Source organism: Nomascus leucogenys, chromosome 20, assembly GCF_006542625.1.
Source record: "Nomascus leucogenys isolate Asia chromosome 20, Asia_NLE_v1, whole genome shotgun sequence".
Classification (NCBI taxonomy): Eukaryota; Metazoa; Chordata; class Mammalia; order Primates; family Hylobatidae; genus Nomascus; species Nomascus leucogenys.
Window position 1 is genome coordinate 79,081,783 of NC_044400.1, and position 20,006 is coordinate 79,101,788.

The 20,006-nt window shown below is 56.2% G+C and overlaps 1 protein-coding gene across 20 annotated transcripts in view; it reads right to left on the reverse strand.

The window, feature by feature from the left end:
• Window positions 1-20,006, reverse strand: part of ABLIM2 (actin binding LIM protein family member 2) — a 189,118-nt gene that overhangs the window by 98,242 nt on the left and 70,870 nt on the right. For 19 of the 20 annotated variants that reach the window (XR_004027220.1, XM_030800851.1, XM_030800864.1 and 16 more), the window contains exons 5-6: window positions 13,986-14,112; window positions 10,931-11,024 (exon numbers count right to left, since the gene is read on the reverse strand). Coding sequence is in view for 18 of the 20 variants with exons in the window: in XM_030800851.1 (XP_030656711.1) it covers window positions 10,931-11,024; window positions 13,986-14,112 (221 nt within the window). In the remaining 2 variants the exon portion in view is untranslated. Of the gene's footprint in view, window positions 1-5,239; window positions 5,486-10,930; window positions 11,025-13,985; window positions 14,113-20,006 lie in introns of those variants that run through there. The other variant, XM_030800868.1, reaches the window with a different exon arrangement.

The following is a 20,006-nucleotide window of genomic DNA, read 5'->3' on the forward strand; positions in this document are numbered from 1 at the left end:
CATTCTATATAATAGCCAAAGGGTAGAAACATCCCCGGTGTCCATCATGGATGAAGAAATTGTGGCGTATCTACACCAGGGGGTATTATTCAGCCATGGACAGGAATGAAAGCACTGATCCTGCTATGATATGGATGAACTCTGAAATCGTGTGCAGTGAAAGAAGCCAGATGCAAAGCCACGGGGTAGAGGATTCCTTCACTATGGAACATCTAGAGCAGGCAAATCCATGGAGACAGAAAGCAGGTGAGTGGCTGCCAGGGGCGGGGGGAGGAGGGAATGGGGAGTAACTGCCTGGTGGGGATGAGGTTTCCTCTTGGGGTGACGAAAAAGTTTTGGAACTAGAGAGAAATGGAAGTTGTGTGATATTGTGAATGCACCAAATGCCACCAAACATTTTAAATGGTTAATTGTATGTTACATGAATGTCAGCTCAATTTTTTAAAGAAGAGTTGATCTGCAAATGGTCAACTTTTAAATGACCAACCACATACCAAGCATTGTGTCAGGTGCTCTGCCTGCCTCAAGTTCATCCTCACGGCAGCCCCTTGGGGTGAGCACTATTGTCTATCCTTGTTTTTCAGAGGAGGTGGAGGCTCAGGGAGGCGAGGAGGCCTACCCAAGGCCATGTCATTGAGAGAATGAGGAGCCAGGATCCAAAGCAGGCGGGCTGGATGCTACCTCCTGGGAAGACTCTATGGGCCGTGGGGACAATTGGGGACATTTGTGGCTGCGCCCCTGCAGGTCCGGGGCCTCAGAGCGTGGAATTAACTGCATCCTCAGCTCACTGGCTCCCTGTCAACAGCCCTCCTCCCACACCCAACGCACGGACACAGGAAAAGGAAGGTCGCAGAGCTCCTAGTGAGCTGGGAGCAGAGACGGAAGCGTTCCACACTGTACACGCCACGGCCTGGCCCATGGCACAGAGGAGCAGCCTGGGGTCCGAGAAGCCACACAGCAGAGTTAGAGCCAAGTCTGAGCCAGTGCCAGCTCTGCACCCTTTCCAGTGACGGCACAGCTGCGTGGCCAGGGGCAGCCGGCACCCTCACTCACAGTTCGCACCACTCATAAAGTATAAGAGTCAACAGCCAAACCATTACATTTTAAGGACACTCCACATTCTGGAACAATCCACCTGTGGTGGAGAGGCAGGGCTGTAGCACCTGTGTCTTCAGGCCCTGGGGAACACCACGGGGCTGTCAAGTGGACAGAGCAAATGTGCCTGCCGGTGCTCAGGCCTGTCCTAGGCTCGTGGCCAAAGCCATGGAGGTGACAGATTCCAGCCTGAGATTCTCTCTTCCTGGCTGTGACTCAGGCCCCGTGTCACGTGCTGGGGTTCAGTGTCCCCATGTATAAGATGGAGAGGACTGTCCCTCCCTCTCAGGCTGGAGTAGTATAACCGGGCTCTGTGATTCCAGAGAACATTTAGCTGGAAGGTACCGGCGTGGCACAGGTCACCCCCTCCCTATCCCATACTTCCTGTTGAGAACCAATAGGTCACAGGAGGCCAATTAGAAGTGTCCTCATTCCCTGTGTCACCTCCTATTGTCATTCCCATTCTCTCATAGTGACTGGGGTGTCCCAGTCATCGGCACAGTGGCCACATCCTCCCAATTGCCGCCTGAAGAGTGCCTGAAACCTCGGCCACTGGTGGTTCCAGTGGGTGCACGGCTCCCCAGGCAGGCGGAAGTCCCACCCTCGCCCGCGTGGGGTTCAAGATGGCTCGGATTTCAAAATATACGAGTAACCGAAAGACTTTGTAGTGCGTGGTTTTAGGAAGACGTCTTGTGCCTTCTGAGGGGTGGCTGTCATCTTTAATAAGGCAGAACGAAGTGCCAGGGAAGCACACCCGCAGCCTGTGGTGGCTCAGGGTGACCACAGGTCCTCAGCCAGTGCCGGGTCAGAGGACAGTGGTTTAAGGGACGCCCCTACTGTGACGCGCAGAACAGGGCCAGCAGTACAGAGGTGTGGCAAAGCTGCCCCCCCTCCAGAAACCCCTCCTATCCCAGCAGAGGAGAGCTAGCGGCCCCCGTCTCTGGGCTTCTGGAGAATGGATCAGCCCCCTCTGCCATGAGCCCGTCACATCTGAGGCAGGCGGCCCTTTTCCTCCCTGAATCCAACCACGGAATCCGGGTGCAAAGGCCTCCTCTGCCCACTGGAGAGCAGCCACAATTCCCCTCGCTCCTTCCCCGCTCCAGGCCCCCGCTCAGCCGAGGGCTAGGGCTGGGCCTGTGGGCTGCACCTCCCTGCAGCAGGCAGCTCCCAGCAGCTGCTCCTCACAGTCACCAGCCCAGTTCGGAGCTCTAGTTTCCTTTCTGAACTTCCAGAACTGAGTCCAGGTCTTAAAAGACGTAATCACCATGATGCACAAACAAAATGAAATTTACAAAGAAACAAATGAAAGCTACAAGTAGGGGATCCCCCTGGGGGTGTTCAGCGGCCAGGACAGAATCCCCAGGGGCCACTGCATCCCAGAAAGAAGGGCCCCACTCTGAGCAATGCCCAGCAAGGCCCCTTGAGATCTGGGCCCTCCCCAGACCTTCCCCACCCTCTGGAACACAGCTCCTCTCGGCCCCAGGCCTGTCTAGCACACTCACTCCTGGCCCCGCTCCCTCTTCCTCTCTACCCAGCTCCCGTTAGGGCGTGAGCAACAGGAGAGCTTGGCCCAGCGGCCTTATTCTCTGCTGTACCCTGGCGTCCCCTCCAGCAGTGGCACTGGCAGAGGAGCTGTCCAGTGGGGACGTTCTGAACAAGGCAACACGGTGCGGCCCTAGAGGACCAGAGAATTGGAATAAGTTTGGGAAAGGCTGTGGCAGAATCCCACCTGCGGATGTTCACACACACTGCAGTGTGTCCAGGCTCGGAGGGTCCCACCACAAAGACAGTGATGAGCACATTGCCCGGGGACCAGGAGACGCAAGGGAGGACAAAACAGGCCAGCATGGAAGGGTAGGACCAGGGGCTCTGGTGTGCTGCCGGCAGGAGGCGAGGCAGGAATGCAGAGATCCGGCGAAGGGTGTGTGCGCATGTGCGTGTCTGTGTGTCTCCATGTTTTGCCTGGTGTCTGTGTGGATGTCTTTGCATGTGTCTGTGTGTGCATCGTGTGTGCCGTCTTGGTGGTCTGTGTGCATTTCTGTGTCTGTGTGTATTTGTGTGTTGTCTGTGTGTTGCTATGTGCAGTCTCTGTGTCCATGTGTCCACGTGTTGTCTGTGTATGTGTCGGTGTGTCCATGCATGTCGTCTGTGTCTCTCTGTGTGCTCGTGTGTCTCTATGTGTTGTCTGTGTGTATGTGTCTGTGGGTCCCGTGTGTGTTTTCTGTGTGTCTGTGTTGTTGGTGTCTGTGTCCCTGTGCTTATGTTGGCTGTGTGTGTCATGTGTTTCTTTCTGTGTGTTTATTTCCATGTGTGTTGTTTGCATACCTAAGCGTGTTGTCTGCATGTCTTGTATGTGTATGTGATCTGTGTGTCCTTTTGTGTGTTTGTGTGTGTCTATGTGCTTTGTGTGTTTGTATCTGTGTATCTGAGTGTGTCTGTGTCATCTGTGTCTTTCTGTATGTTTGTGTGTCTGCATGTGTCTATGTATGTGTATAATCTGTGTCTGTGTGTGAACGTCTGTGTGTGTCATGTGTGTGGCCTGTGTGTCTGTGAGTCTGTGCTGTGTGTGTCCGTCTCGTGTGTGTGACCGTGTGTGTCTGTGCTTTTTCCTGTGTCTGTGTGTCCACGTGTGTTGTCTGTGGGTTGTGCATTGTGTGTATATCTCTGTGTGTCTGTGGATGTGTGTATCTGCACGTGTGCAAAATCTGAAAGGATGACTTCTAGATGCCAGCAGTGGTTAGCTGTGGGGGTGGCACTATGAATGTTTTGGCTTATTTTATGATAAACAGGTATTCCTTTTGAGCGAGAGAAGTTGGGGACTTGAGAAGTCGCTGTCACCTCTGCCCGTCAGAAATGCTGTATTTATTTGGAAACACGGTTTGTTTTCTCCTAATGACGAGAGTCATCCGTGCTTAGTGCCCCAAGACAGACAGGAGGAAGCAAAGAACAAATGTCCCCCAATTGCAAGAATGATGTTCAACTGGTCCCTGACCCAGGGCAGAGAGAGCCTGGGCACCCCCTTTCCTGCCAGCCTCCCCTGGAGCAGGGATCTGTCACCTGCGTCTCTGTGAACCCAGCACCTAGCCCAGGGTGGAACACACAGTGAGGCTAGAAAGGGTCTAGAAGGGAGTGGTTGACTGGGGAAGGGAAGAGAGGAAAGGCAGAGGGAGGGAAGGAGGAGGGGAGGAGTAAAGGGAGGAGGAATTGATTCGCGGTCCCAGGGGGACGCGGGGCTTCTTGTTACCGGGGAGACGTCCCTGGCACAGACTGCAGGAGGCACACCAGGCCCAGACCTCGGCCCTGGCAGGGTTAACAGAGGGTGGGGCTGGGAAGAGGCACCCCCCACTCCCGCCCACCTCTGCAGGGAGGTGTTGACAGGGCGAGGGAGGGATGGGATTCCTGGAAGGCGGGGCTCTGAACATTCGGCCTGTGGCTTCTCCTCATCCACACCTCCTCCCTTTATGCAGCCCTGGTCTAGAGGCTGGTCACACCGCTGTCCCCGTGGATTCACCAGCTGAGTCCCAGCTCCCTCTGTGGGGGCGGTGCCATCCGTCCCCAGCAGCTGGCTCTGCCGCAGTTGCTGCCAGGCACCACCCACCTCTGCTGCCACAGCCCAGTGCCTCCCCCATCCCTAGCCAGCCATCCTGGCCCAGGAATGGGACACACGTATCAGCCCCTCCCATGCCCCTACAGGACCCCAGCAAGGAGCCGGCTCGTCAGGACAGACACCCAGAGATGGGTGGGATGCAGGCCAACACGCATGAGGGTGCTGCACGTTTAGGAGAAACTGAGGGAGAGACGGGGAAGGAAAACTCCACTGTCACCACCAAATGCACATTTCGCGGGCAGGCGGGCACTGCGGGCGCCAGCACTTAGGATGGCACCATGCCCGCCACACGCAGACACAGCACAGGCGAGGGCTCAGCTGGCAGTGGGAACCTGGGATGCTCTGTGCTTGGGTCCTGCAGAGGGAAGCCAGGGGCACTGCCAAGCGCCTTAGGGGGCAAAATGGGGGGTGGGGGAACAGGTGGCTCCGAGGTTTCACACCTGACTGCTCTGTCCCCAAAAACCCACCCACCCGCAGCCCCGCCTGGCCCCTGTGAGCCGCCATCAGCCCCTTGGAGTTGTGGGCCAGGCTTCCTACCTGCACGGCGTCTGGGCACCAGAGCCCAGTCTGACGGCCCTGCTTGAGTGCCGTACTCCCGGGAACGTGTGCCTGTGAGGGTGGACACCCTCACCTTCAGCCAACAGTCTGTCACCTGCTCCTGCTGCACGCCGGGAGTCCACTGTCACCCGGCTGGGCGCCGGCACGCTGGGCCCAGCATCAGGCAGTGCCACCGTGGCGGCAGCTGCTCCCCTTCTGCGGAGCCAGGCTTGTCCCCGCCCGCAGTTCCCACCTTGCACCCGGGGAGGATGCTCAGAGCTGTGCAGAGCCCGCCGACTCAGCCACGCCGCCACAGACTCGCCTCCCCGGCAGAGGCGAAAACAAAAGCATTAATCTTCCCTGGGAGGCCCTTTCTCCTCCAGAGCAGAGGAGGAGGAAAAACCCAGACCTGTTTTGCTCCTGTTCCTCGAATTAGGATGGTTCCTTCCCGACGAACCAGGGTGCACCCCAAATTCTGTATTTGGCATTAAATACCAGGGATGCTTACACTGCAGACACGGGACCCTTGCCTCCCAATCCATCAAGGGGAGGGGGGCTGCCCGATGAAACCCACTTTGCTCACCCAGTGCACAGCGTGCCTGAGGCAGAGCAGCCCGAGTTTGGGTGGGGTCTGCCCCCGACCCCAGGCCAGGGCCTCTCTGGTGTGGGGGCTGCTGCCCATGGGTGTCAGAAAGGCGGGGCAGGTGAGGCTCCTGCACCAGCAGTAGCAACAGCAGCAGCTGACTGCACCCAAGATACACCCAACTTTAGGCCACCAGATGTTCCAACGTGGCTATGCTATTAAGCCAAAAATGCGAACCCGCATCTGTGCACTAGGAGAAGACAAAGGGTTGGGGGAAACCTGTGCAGCCCAGGCTCCAGTATGGCTCCGCCACGTGGGTGGATCCACCTGGACACCCAGGTGAGTGGTGGGAGGCAGTGCGTATGTGGGGGAGGGGGAGTGCCTGCATGTGGTGTTGGCCTGGCTGAGCATCACAGCCACCCGCATATAAGAGGAACAGGGCCAGGGAGAGCATGTGAGTGGGGAACACAGGCCCTGCACGGCCCCTGGGGAGGCAGGGAGGGGTCGGTAAGAGAAGGCTTCAAGTCCTTAAGGCTTCCTGCACACAAGGGCACCGGATCTGCAGAAGAGCAGGGAGAGTGCAGGTGGAGGAGCACAGAGAAGGTCTCTGAGAGGCAGTGGGGCCGCTGCGAAGGGAGGGGGTGGCTGAGTCTCTGCAGCGGGGACTTCCATGCCAGGCTGCGGGCGGCTCTTTTTAATGGGAGAGATGAACACTGTCTAAAACGCCACTTGGCAGGTAAGGTGGGGAAGATGGGAGGAGACAGGATCAAGCATGGCAGAGGGGGCAATGGCCAGAGGGGCTGGACCCAGGCAAGGCGTGGTGGGGTGTGGGTGGTATGCAGGAAGCAGCAGGGCAGGGGAGAGAGTCAGGATAGAAATGGGGTCTCATAGAGAATGAGCCACCCAGGCCGTCCTTGCTGAGGTCTGGCCGCCAACTCTTTGTCAAGCAGAAGACAGGGCCGCTGTGTGGGCAGGGAGCGCAGTCCAGGAGAGTGTGGAAGGTCTGGGCTGTTCTTTGCGGAGAACGGAAACGTGGCTTTGGACTGCCGGGCAGTGCATCAGGCCAGGCTCCATCCTATCCTGCAGGCTCCTCCAGAGCCCTCACCATCTCCTACAGGGTGGGGTGTGCCAGCGAGGGCTGAGCAAGAGGAGGGGTGAGGGAGGGAGAGGCCACGGCCCCAGGAGAAGGGGAGAGAGGAGAGGGCCAGGCAGGACATTGTCCCTGGGATGCATCACTGGCTGTAAATATCAGATATGATTGCCACCCAGGAAAATACTTATAGGACAGACAGAACATCTGCAGCCTTATGTGATCCACCCGCACAGAAGGCACGAAGACCCCAAATAGATAAGCAGGCAACATTTACAACAGATAACTGAAATACAAGAATTAGGAATGGCTACAAATGACAAAAGGCCGGGCATGGTGGCTCACGCCTGTAACCCCGGCATTTTGGGAGGCTGACGCAGGCAGATCACCTGAGGTCAGGACTTCGAGACCAGCCTGCCAACATGGTGACATTCTGTCTCTACTAAAAATACAAAAATCAGCCAGGCGTGGTGGCTCACGCCTGTAATCCCAGCTACTCGGGAGGCTGAAACAGGAGAATGGCTTGAACCTAGGAGGTGGAGGTTGCAGTGAGCCGAGATGGCGCCACTGCACTCTAGCCTGGACGACAAGAGTAAAACTCTGTCTCAAAAAAAAAAAAAAAAAAGACAAAAAAGACTCAGCCTCACTAGGGATGGAAGAAAGGCAAATTAAAGCTAGACCCTGCAGGGTGCAGTGGCTCACACCCCTAATTCCAGCACTTTGGAAGGCTGAGGTGGAAGGATCACTTGAGGCCAAGAGTTCCGGGCCACCTGGGGCAACACAGCAAGATCCCTGTCTCTAAGACAATTTTAAAAATTATCCAAGCATGGTATTGCATGCCTGTAGTCCCAGCTGTTCCAGGCCAGCTGGGGCAACACAGCAAGATCCCCGTCTCTAAGACAATTTTAATTATCCAAGCATGGTATTGCATGCCTGTAGTCCCAGCTACTTGGGAGCCTGAGGAAGTATTGCTTGAGCTCAAGAGGCCGAGGCTGCAGGGAGGTATGACTGCATCACTGTGCTCCAGCCTGGGTGACAGAGCAAGACGCCATCTCTAAAAACAGAATTTAAAAAAGCAAGATCCCATGTTTCCACCTATCAAATTGGCAAAGGTTTAGATGAGAAATACTATATCTTGTTGACAAGATTGTAAATCAGAATAATCTTTCTAGAAAGCAATTTATAGTAACCATCAAGAACACTAAAAATGTCCCTAGTTTTTGACTCAACTTCTACATTTCTGTGAATTTATCTTAGGAAAAATTAGAAATGCAAACAAAGCATTATTTTTAAAGAGGTGTTCGCTGCAATGTTACTGATGGTTGTAAAAAACTGGAAGGCAGCATTGTGTCCAGCCATAAATGATCAGCCTGGTAATTCTTTTTTTTTTTTTTTTTTGAGACAAAGTCTTGCTCTGTAGCCCAGGCTGGAGTGCAGTGGCGCAATCTCAGCTCACTGCAACCTCCGCCTCCTGGGTTCAAGCCATTCTCCTGCCTCAGCCCCCTGAGTAGCTAGGATTACAGGCACGCACCACCATGCCCAGCTAACTTTTGTATTTTTAGTGCAGACGGGGTTTCACCGTGTTGGCCAGGCTGGTCTTGAACTCCTGACCTTGTGATCCACCTGCCTTGGCCTCCCAAAGTGCTGGGATTACAGGCCTGAGCCACCACGCCCGGCCCAGCCTGATAATTCTGAGAGTCATGATGAAATATGATGCGAGAGTAAAGCTTATGTCTGAACGAACCTTGAAAACGTCAAGCTATATTAAAGAAGCTGGTCATGAAAGACTACATATTTTATGATTCCACTCATATGAAATGTCCAGAAGAGAAGTCTATGGAGACAGAAAGTAGTAGAATGGTGGTTGCCGAGGGCTTGCGGGTACGGGGAGTGACGGCTAAAAGGTATGGGGTTCTTTCTAAGGTAATGAAACTGTTCTAAAATTGACTATGGTGATGGCTGCAAATATCTGTGGTTATTGATAAAGAAAACCATTGAATGGGCTGGGTGTGGTGGCTCACACCTGTAATCCCAGCACTTTGGGAGGGTAAGGCAGGTGAATTGCTTAAGTTCAGGAGCTCCAGACCAGCTTGGGTGACATAGTGAGACCCTGTCTCTACAAAAAATACAAAAATTAGCCAGGTATGGTAGCACACACCTGTAGTCCCAGCTGGTCGGGAGGCTGAGGTGGGAGGATCACTTAAGCCTGGGAAGTGAGGCTGCAGTGAGCTGTGATGACACCACTGCACTCCAGCCTGGGCAACAGAGTGAGACCCCCTCCAAAAAAAGAAAAAAAGAAAACCATTGACTTGTGCCCTTTAAATGGGCAAATTGTGAACTATATCTAATGAAGCTATTTAAAAAGACCCCACAATACCGAAAGAAGAAATGCTGATGAGGAGTTTATAATAAGCCGGGAATGTGCTAAATAGGAAATACGAGTTGGGAAACACAGGGATGTTTGGGATATAACATGGCACAGATGGTTTGAGATCAACTATGATTACACGGAAAGAAAAAATGAAAGAAAACTGGCCAGAAAGTTAGGCTATGATTGCACAGTCAGTGGTTTTATTTTCTTCTTAGCACCTCTCTGGACTTTGCAAACTTTCTCACATCAGTGAGAATGGAGGACACCCTTCTCCGAGCCACTCCGCAGAGGAGTGCAGAGCTCTGTGCAGGGCCAGGACCCTTCCCGTGGGGGCATCCAGCCCCCTGGAGCCTGCAGCCTGGGAAATGAGACACAGTGACTGGGACTGGGATGGGTGCGGCCAGCCCTGTCTCCCCACCAGGTAGAGTTGCTGGATGGGGGCTTGAAAGAAGGCGGCCCGAGGCCAGGTCCAGCTCTCTGCCAGCTGCCTTTTTCTTGCCAGAAAAGCCACTCCGCGCTCACTGTTCCGTTCCCCTCCGCATTCTGAATGCTTTTGGGTGCTGGGTACCAGCTGTGGGAGCTGGAGAGGGGAATCTTGGGGATCCAAGGGTACACCCCATTCCACCCCCTCCAGACTGGCCTCTGCAGCAGCCAGTGGGAGCTCTCTAAAACTCCAATGCGGCCCGGCATCCCCTGCACCAAAGCCTTCCTCAGCGTCCCTCCCTACAGCCTCATCCCCAGCCCCACCCTATCCTCCCCGCCAAACCCCCAGAGGCCAGCTCCTGCGACCTCCTCGAGAGGCGCTCCCACACTGGGCGCAGCCCCTCTCCATTCTCGGGATCCCCCGGTCACCTGTCGCTTCCCCCACGGACCATGGGCCAATCCAGGGATGGGGACGCTCCACCTGCCTGACCAGCACCCAGCACTGAGCCAAGGAGGGGCTGCAGGGTGGGGGGGGGGGGTCTGTGAACCCAGAGAGGGTGGGTTGCAGGGCAGGAGACTCTGTGAACCCAGAGAGGGTGGGCTGCAGGATGGTGGGATCTGTGAGTCCGGAGTGGGCTGCAGGATGGGGGTTGGGGGCCTGTGAATCTGGAGGGTGGGGTTTGGTTCTAGTTGCCCCATGGGATTTATCTTATTGAACAAAACCTAGAAAAGGGCATAATGTGTAATTTTTACACAGGGAACATGCCCACATGACCACCTCCCAGACCAAGGAACACAAAACTATCAGCACCTCAGAAGCTCCCCGCACTTAATTGCTAACCACCCTGCCTGCTGGGTGACCCCGCTGCGCCTCCTATGGGGACGAGGTCCTGCTGTGGGCTGTCTTCCACCTTCCGTGCCTCTGAGTCCCAATCTAGACAGCAAACGGCTGGGCCAAAACATCTCAAAGCACTTCCCACATGCTCTGAATTTGTCAAGTGGCACAGAAGAGAGCATCACAAGGCAGGCTTCCTGGAGGAGGTGGCACTGGGCAGGCCCTGGACAGCTGACAAGGGCGTCCAGTGGCTGAGCTGGCAGGAGTAGGGAGGTGAAGCTGCAGCCAGACAGATTCTTGCACAAACACACACAAATCTCCCAGTCAACTCCCAGGGGGCAGTTAGGCCCTAGCTCAGAGAGGGCAGGGGCCCGGCCCGCCGCGCTTACCTCCAGCACGCGCCCTGTGATGTATTTCTCACAGCTGTCACAGCGGATGCCGAACTTGGCATGGTAGTCAGCTTCGCAGTAGGGCAGCCCGTCCCTGCAATGAGACAGGCAGTCAGCACAGGGCGGGGGTCACCTGAGGACCCTTGAGATCTAACAACCCTCACCAACAAGAGGGTCTGCCCTCAAAGTGGGGGAATGCCCACCTCCTCCTGCTCAGGTAACAATGCCTCGAACAGGCAGTGTCATTGGGCTCTCACAGACACCAGCCCCATGAGAAATATGACAACAATGGTCCCATTTCACAGACGGAGAAACTGAGGAGCACAGGCAGACCACCTGCCCAGTGGGTGGGAGGGGCTGACAGCAGCAGCTTCTGGGGAATGAGAGCTGCTTCTGCAGACCTGGCTCTTTGGCTCTTCTTTCTGGCTCCTTCCATCCAAAGTTCAACATCTGGGGCTCCTTAGAAAACTGTGAGCCAAAAAGGGGGGAAAGTAAGGGCACCCACATTGGGAACAGGGCTGGAGGATGACAGAAAGCCCAGGTGAGGGTGTGGTAGGTTAGGACAAGACTTCACTGTCCCCCCTGCATCCTGCCCTGCATCACAGCCCCTGAATATGAGGGGTGACAAAGGCTGGCTCTGGCCACACATGGAGAGGCCTGGCCTTCCACAGTGCAGGAAAGAGCAGGAGGGCTGCGGGGATGTGTCCATCCCCTCTCCCCACGCACACGTGTGGCCTGCCTGCTATGTGCCAGGCGCATAGGGCTCAGGGAATTGGTGTCGAATGCCCGTCATCCTGGGCCTGCCCTTCCAGCAGTGGCTGCCTCGAGTCTCCATAAATGAGCTTATAGGGAAAAGCCATCTGCAGGGTCATCCTGGCACAGTTCCTGAGCTGATCTTCACACCAATTATCATGATTATTAAGGAGATCAACATGCCAGGATGGACGACTGTGCAGAAGCGGGGAGGGCAGGCCAGCAGTGGCCACACTCAGTGTGGGGAGGCACTGCTCTGCTGAGCTGTGGTTGAGTGAACAGGCCTGTGCTCAAATGCCACATCCCAGCTGTGTGACCCTGGGCAAGTCACTTAACCTCTCTGAGCCTCAGCTTCCCCATCTGCATAATGGGGGAAATAATAGTAAGGACTAATGAAGAGAATGGCAGGCACTCTCCAAGGTGGCTGAAGCCATTGTCATTACTAACCAGGGCTGTCCTCTCAGCCCCGGCCATACCCAGCACGTGTGGGGGTAACTGGCACAGAGTGAGGTGCCTGCCACTCCAACGAGCCCCCTCCGGCATCACTGAAGTTGCTGTAGTGTTCCAAATTTGGTTTGAGTTTTTGCACAGCTACTACAGAAGGGAGGATTTCTCAGGCTGTCGTGGATTAGACCCCAGCTCACATTCTTTTCCTCCAAGCTCTGGGCTGTTGCTAGGTCCCCAGGATGTGGGGTCATGAGCCCCAGGCCTGGGTGCCCCTCTCTGGCTGCGGCCTGGAAGTGGCCCACAGCTGGGATGAGCCATCGCTCAGAGAGTGGCAGCCCTTCCTTCCACGTGAGGGGGAGACATAAAATGAGTCCTCAGGCTTACTTCCAAATGCCGCTGACCTCAGGACTCCCGTAATAACCCACAAATGAGTGTATTTGCAGCAAATGGGAGGTTAAAGATAACATCTCCATGGCAACACCAACGCCCTCCTCGTCAATTCTGGGACAGCTCTGGAGGCTGCTAAGTAACATGCACGGTGTGGGTGAGCTGCCAACGCTGCGGGAGGGGCCTGCCGCCTGCACGGGGCTGGGCATTTTCATTTTATATTAAAGTGCTGCGAGCACCACACCAGGCGGTCCCTGGCTGATAGGCGGGGAAACTCACGCACCTCACAGGTCCCTCACCCCAGGTGCAAGCTCACCTTGGTTTGGAGGTTTTACTTAAAATGATGTCTTGAAGATCATTGCAGATTCCCCAGCAGTTGTAAGAAACAATACAGAGAGGTCCCATGTACCCTTCACCTAGTTTCCCCCAGTGGTGATGCAGAATTAGTATACACCCTCAGCCAGGAAGTTAACACGGGCACATCCACGGATGTGATTCAGGTTCCGTGTGACACGCGCTCGAATGTGCATGCATGTGTGTGTGTGTGTGTGTGTGTGTGTGTGTGTGTGTGTGCCTCACTCCATGCAGTTTTATCACAGGGCGTTTTTCATCCCCATCAATTCCTGTGATGATTTTGTTCCCGTTGGGCGTTGAGAACAAGCACAGCATAGACAAAAGTGGCCAGACGGCCCTCTAGCTCCCAGGAAGGGGCCCTCTGCGCTCAGAGGAGCTGCCCTCCTTCAGCTCGTCCACATATTCGCCCCTCACCTGCACCAGGCGGAAGGCTTGCCTGCCTCAGGTCCCTGATCCCCCAGGGTTAAAACCCACCGCCAGCTCCTGGCCCTGAGCTGCCTCCATTCAAGGCCATGATCTTCTCAGAAGGCTTCCCCGGTTCCCAAATTGGCCACCACCCCAGCGTGACTGCACATTTGTGGGACATGTTTGGTGCCGGTGGCAGCTGCCCCAGGGGCCCCCGCTCTGCAGAAGACAGACTGCATGGCTGTAGGGCCCCAGCCCTGACACCTGGGATGGGTCAGCCCCCCTGCTCATCCCCGTGCTGGCCTCTGCTGACATTGCTTCACCTCCTCGCAGGACATCCAGGCGCCAGAAAGGGCAGCTGATCCCATGGGGATGGTGGAGGGGGACTGAGACGGGGAAGGAAGGCACTTCAAAAACTCAGCACTGGCAGCCCTGGCAGCTCTGCTTCTCATCCACAAAAAAGGAGCTGGATGCTGCAAACGCCGTTAGAGAAGCCAGGGCTGGCCAGGGAAGGGGGACAAAAGGCTGTCGGGACAAATTCGCTAAGCTCTGAGCCATGCTTCTCACCCAGCAGCAGGGCAATAGTAGCTGCGTGAGGAATAGGAGAGACGCAGAGAGGGTGGCGCTGGGGACACGTGCAGAGTGCGGGACCCCCATAAAGTAGGGAAGCCTGAGCGAAGGCTCTCACTGGAGCCCTCCCCCAACTTACTTGCTGATGTACTCGGCGTTCAGGAGCTTCCCACAGCTCTTGCACTTAAAACAGCCCAAGTGCCAGTGCTTGTCCAAGGCTACCAGGGCCTGGCCGTTCTTGATTTCTGTGCCACAGCCCCCACAACCTGGAAGAAAAAGAACAGAACACAGACACCCCCACCATTGTGAGAGGTGTGGGGGAGGCCTCCTGCTCTCCACACTCTGTGAAGGCCCCTGGGGCAGCCGGGAGGGGCGGGACAGATGAGCAGCCGCGCCGAGTGTGCTGGGAGGAGCCTCTTACACAGCAGTGTCTGGAGCATGGGGAAGGCAACTGGGGAAGTCTGACCCTGCATGCATTGAGCGCTGACTGCATGCAGCGTGGGCTATGAGCTGGGGAAACCTAGATGAAGAAAGAGAGGCCCTGTCTTGCAGGAGAGCGGAGTCGGTTCCTGGCACCGAGATGTACCAGGTTGAACCCAACTGTGACTCGATGTGCCCACCAAAGGGAAATGGAGCACATTAGAGAGGGCTGAGCCAGCCCCCAGCCCCCAGCCCCCAACCCAGTTAGCCCTGGGAGCTCTCCCGCTGCACCTAGCCAGCCAAACCCACCTTTTCTCTTCCTGCCATCCCCACAGTAACTGGCACTCTCCACCCCGTGGCCACCAGCTTCGTGGGACCCTGCCTGGCCTCCTGGTGCCCTCTGTGTCCTTCCCAGCTGTGCCTGCCCTGCTCACTTGCCCTGTGTCCCAGGGCTCGGTCTTTGCACAGGGCCTCCAGGTTCTGGCCCTGCCCTGAGCCAGTGGCCCACAGTCCCTCCACCCTACGAGCCACCACACCGGGGGCTCCACAGCCAGCATCATGGGCGTGCTGCAGGCAGGGGTTCCCCTGGCAGAGCGGGTGGAGCAGGCTGGGGAGCTGGGGAGAGCCTGGCGCACGAACCTGAGCAGGGTGCGTGTGAGTGCATGTGCATCTGTGTGCATAGCGTGTGACTGCAAGTGTGTGGATGTGTCTCATGGGACTGTGAGCATTTGGATGTCACCTGAGTCCTCCTGTGAGTCTTCCTGTGAATATATGAGGTCGGGGCGGGGAGTGGGAGGCAGAGTGGCAGAGACGCCGTGACAGCATCCCCAAGGGAAAGGGCCTCTCGCAAGGTGAACACCTGGTGACAATAGCAGCAGCAACTGGGACAGAGCGGGGCCCACTGAGTCAACCACCCAGGTGTGCATCGATTCATGGATCACACACGCCCTCACTCCAGGGACCCGCACCTGTCATAGCTGAATGTGCGTCAGTGTGTGTGACGGGTGCGTGAGTGTGTCTATGTATGTGTTTGTGTCTGCATGTGTGAATATGTCTGCATGTGAGAGTGTGTCTGTGTGTTTGAGGAAGAGTGTGTCTGTGTGTTTGAGGGAGTGTGTGTCTGCGTGTGTTTAAGGGTGTGTGGTTGTGTGTTGGGGGCATGACAAGGGCAGGGCCTCGGACCCCGTGATAGACAGGCAGGAAGAGGGTGTGTGACAAACAGGGCCTTGCCACCTGCAGGAGCCCCTGAGGAATTCACAGACCAAGCAGGGACCCTCGCGCCCAAGGAAACCTCTACCCAAGATGGAAAGAAGGTGGCCCCAGGGCCCGACGCGCTGGGTACAAATCCTGGCCCCCACTATGCGCTGGGTCACATTGAGTGTGTTCCTCCTGGGGGAGCCCCCATTTCCTCATCGTGGGGTGGGATGATCACCTCCTCACTTGGTGCCTGCCCGGATCCAGTGCTAATTTTCACAGAAGACCTGGCCCAAAGCCCTGCACATCCTGCTGGGTGAACAGTGAGCATCGGGGAGACGCCCCGTGGGCCTGCTGTGCGCTGAGAGCCCAGCGGAGGCTGCTTCCGTGCATGGCTTCATTAGTTTCTTTTGGCAGAGACCTGAGTCATATTGTTTTTAACAATTAAAACAAACGAACACTCACAAAACCGTTGGTCAAGCTCAGGATTTCCTAAGTGACCACACTGTGCAAATTCACATGCTACTTGGGAAAACAGCCAGAGAGCAGATTCAAACTCTGAGGGAAGGGGGACCTCTTACTCATTTCAGGACCCTGGATGCCCAGCAGAGGCTGTGGGCTTGAGAAACACGTGGGGAATGAATGAATGAATGAATGAATGAATGAATGAATGGGAATCAAAGCGAGAGGATGCCTCCACCCTTCTCAAGTCCAGGAGGCGATCCCCACTTCACCCCCTTTGCCATGCTCCTTCCTGTGTCTCTGCAGAGGCTGACGACGAACAGCCCTGACTTAGCCTCCTGGCTCCCCCCACTTAGCAGGTGATGAGGCACATTTTGCAAAGCTCTGCATCAGTGGCTCTCAACTTGGGGCACTTTTGCCCAAGTGACATTTGACAATGTCTAGTGACCCTTTTGATTGTCATAACTTGGAGGGGGTTCCAGGCATCTAGTGGGTAGTGGACACAGGATGCTAACCCTGCCAGGACAACCGCCCTCAGCAGGGCTCTCTGGCCCCACATGTGAATGGTGCTGGCGCTGAGATCCCCGGCTCCAAGCCTCTGCTGGCTTCTCTGCATGTCAAGGGAGCACAGCACATGGGGCTGTGTGGTGACCAGAGGACAGACAGCAGAGAGCAGCGGTCAGATCCCAGCTCTGCCCCCCACCAGCTGTGACCTGGGGAAGTCACTTCACCTCTCTGTGCCCCTAGAGTGAAGGCACGTGTGATCCATGAATAAATACACACACGTTGACCGGTGAGGTGGGCCCACCTCTGCTCTCACTGCCACTGCTGTTGTTGCCAGGTGGTCCCCTCGCGGGAGGCCTGCTCCCTCTGCGATGCCGTTGCGGGCATCTCCGCCACTCTGCCTCCTACCATATTGGCCGGCGCCCTGCCCTGCCAAGAAGCTCCCTTGACCTTGAGCTCCAAGCTGCAGGGGTGGATGTGAACCTCACACCTGCCTCGGCCCCCTCATTCTCCTATCAGCAGTACACGTGGAGATGAGAGCAAGGTGCAAAAGGAGTGTTGCCATGGAAACCACATCCTCACTTTCTAAACACATCTGGAGCTCCACATTGCTTTGCGGGCTCAGCACATGGCAGCTCAGAGTCCTGTGTGACACAGGCTGTGGACTAGAGCTGTCAGTGGCAGGATGTCCCTAGCAGGGCAGAAGGGGCCTCAGGACCCCCCAGCGTCAGCTGGCCACGTGCCTGTACATCCTGGCTGGCACTGCCATCAGCAGCAATGGCATGACCCTCCTAGAACCTTCCACTTTCCTATTTTCCCCAAAATGCTCCCTCTTCCACAAGATGTGGTCATGGTGAGGGTGGTTGTTGGGGGGTGGCTAGGATGTGCCAGGCAGCCTCCTGGAGCCTCAGCTGGAGCTCAGGGGATGCAGGTGCAGGAGCCAGACCCCCCCCCGCCGCAGCACCTAGGTCTAACCAGGGGTCAGGGGAGTAGGGGAGAGTCTCAGATTCTAGATCAAATCTGAGATTGAGTTTTGGAAACAAGGACTCTGACCGAGCTCCAAAACTTGCAAGTGATTGAAAATCCATGAACTTGGCTTGCCGTTTCATTTAGGAACCTGTACTGAGGAAGAAAAGCCGCTGGAAAAGATAAGACATGTTCAAGTTCAGTCCCAATGCACTGCGGTCAGGACTAGACCGAGACACAGACCTGCCACGGGCCCAGAGGGGGGCGGGGGCTCCTGTGAGGATCCTGGGTTTACGTCCCAGGCGCACCCAGGGGTTCTCCTGTTTCCTAGGCAGCCGGGGAGCAGTGGGAGCTCCTGGGTTTAACCCTGGCCTCACCCCAAGGCTCTCCTGTTTCCCAGGCAGCCAGCAAGGGGGCGGGGGCTCTGGTCTGGGCACCCACCCTCTTGGTACTACCCTTGCAGGAGCAGAGGACACAGGGGCTCCACGTGCCATGGCCCAGGTGGTCAAGCCCCGTTGCTGGAAGAGTGGAGGACCCCAAAGCCCCATTCCTGCGCTTGGGACCTTGGGACTGCACCTTCATCCCTCACTCTGGTGGGGCCTCCCCAGGTCCAGGGGGAGGAGCTAAAGAGCCAGGGGCGGCCAGGCCCAAGAAGTAGCTGAGGGGTCTTCTCAGCATGGATGGCGCTGCTCGTCATCCCTTTTCCCCAGGCCAAGCCCATCTTTCCCAGTTGCCAGCCTGCCGCCCACACCCCTGGCTGGCCCCACACCCATATCGAAGGCCCAGAGAGGGGACACCTCTTGTCCTCGGCACACAGTGGTGAATGCAGGGTCCACCCAGGGTATCTGGGCTCAGAGCTGCCTCTGGGTTGGCACGGCGCTCGCACTCTGCAAGGGCCGCCCTGTGACAGGCTCGTGACCAGCAATGGGTCAGCACTGGAAAGCTGGGGGCCTCATGGGAAGGGGCAGAGCTTCAGGGACACAGGGGGCCTCCCAATGAGCGTGGTGGGGAAGCTGAGGCATGTGGGGTGTTGGCTGCTCCTCCTGGAAGAAGCCTGTGCAGCCCACCCTAAAGGATTTCTTGTTCCTAAGTGGCCTGCTTGGGGCAGCAGAGGGAAGCTCAGGGCCACAGGACTCAAGCTTGAGCTCTGCCTCAAGAGCCAGCCACTCTCCCCTTTCCAGGGAAGGGCAGCCGCACAGGCAGCCATGTGAGGCCCCATCCTGCTGCCCCCCGGCCCAGCAAGCTGGCCAGGCAGACGGTGCTGCTTCCTACATTCTGGACTGACTTGACTCTACCCCACTCCACAACCATCTATGGTTCCTCACGGCCTCCAGATGTACCGAGAACACTACGGCATGGCTTTGGAGTAAGCTGCCATCTGGTGTTGGTGTCTCAGTGCCATTCCCGTTCCCCACCCCCACGCTGCAGCCCCATCCACTCACACGGGTCTGGGGGTGCACACGCCGCAGCCCCGTCCACTCACACGGGTCTGGGGGGTGCCCACGCCACAGCCCCGTCCACTCACACGGGTCTGGGGGGTGTACCCAAACATTTCACAAGTGTTCAGTCTTTGCACTCTCTTCTCACCTGTAGCATCCTCCCCCTTCCGGACCTACCTGCTGGAATTCAGCCTGCGTCTCCAGTTTCAGAACCAAGGCCACCTTGGACAGCCTCTGGTCCTAGTGGGGTGAGCTCACTTGCTTTGGAGTTGAAAGGCCTTGGCCCACCCCTCAGCACTTCTGCCCCCTGATGGACACTGAGCACCCAGCACACCCGCCCCTGCCAGGTACAGGGCACTCCTGCCGCTGCAGAAGAGCTCCTCCAGGCACAGCTGCTGGGGGAACAAAAGGAGGCCAGACTGGGAAGACCAGACATCCACGCAGGGGCCAGGACTGCTGCTCAATGCTTTCTAGGCACAGAAATGGTTCTAGGCTCAGGATTCTCAGCACAGGCTGGGGGAAGGGGCAGGTTACATTATTAGACATCTAGGGGTCCGGGGAACATTTGTTCTTTGAAAATGCAAATTTGATATTTCAAAATAAATTTACATTTGGAGAGGGCAGAGCCTTTCTGCCAAGGGTATTTTTGAAAACCTCAAAAAAAAAAAAAATCTCAGACAGTGATTCTGTGGTTGGTCATATTTCCATGTCCTCCTACTTTTTTTTTTTTTTTTGACAGTCTCACTCTGTCACCCAGGCTGGGGTGCAGTGGTGCAATCCCAGCTCACTGCAACCTCCGCCTCCCAAGTTCAAGCGATTCTCCTGCCTCGGCCTCCTGAGTAGCTGGGACTACAGGCGGGCACTACCACACCAGGCTAATTTTTGTATTTTTAGTAGAGATGGAGTCTCACTATGTCCAGGCTGGTCTCGGACTCCTGGCCTCAGGTGATCCACCTGCCCCGGCCTCCCAAAGTGCTGGGATTGCAGGCATGAGCCACCACACCCGGCTCATGTTTCCCTTTTTAATTTGGCTGCCAGGAAGCTTTGGACAAACTGTTCAAAACTGATCTCCCCCTTTTAAAATTTGTCATAGAGCTTTTGATTACTATCTGAATTTAATTATAACAGTACTACTGTTTGTGAAGCCAAATTCTCAAAGATGGATAAAAGGCATT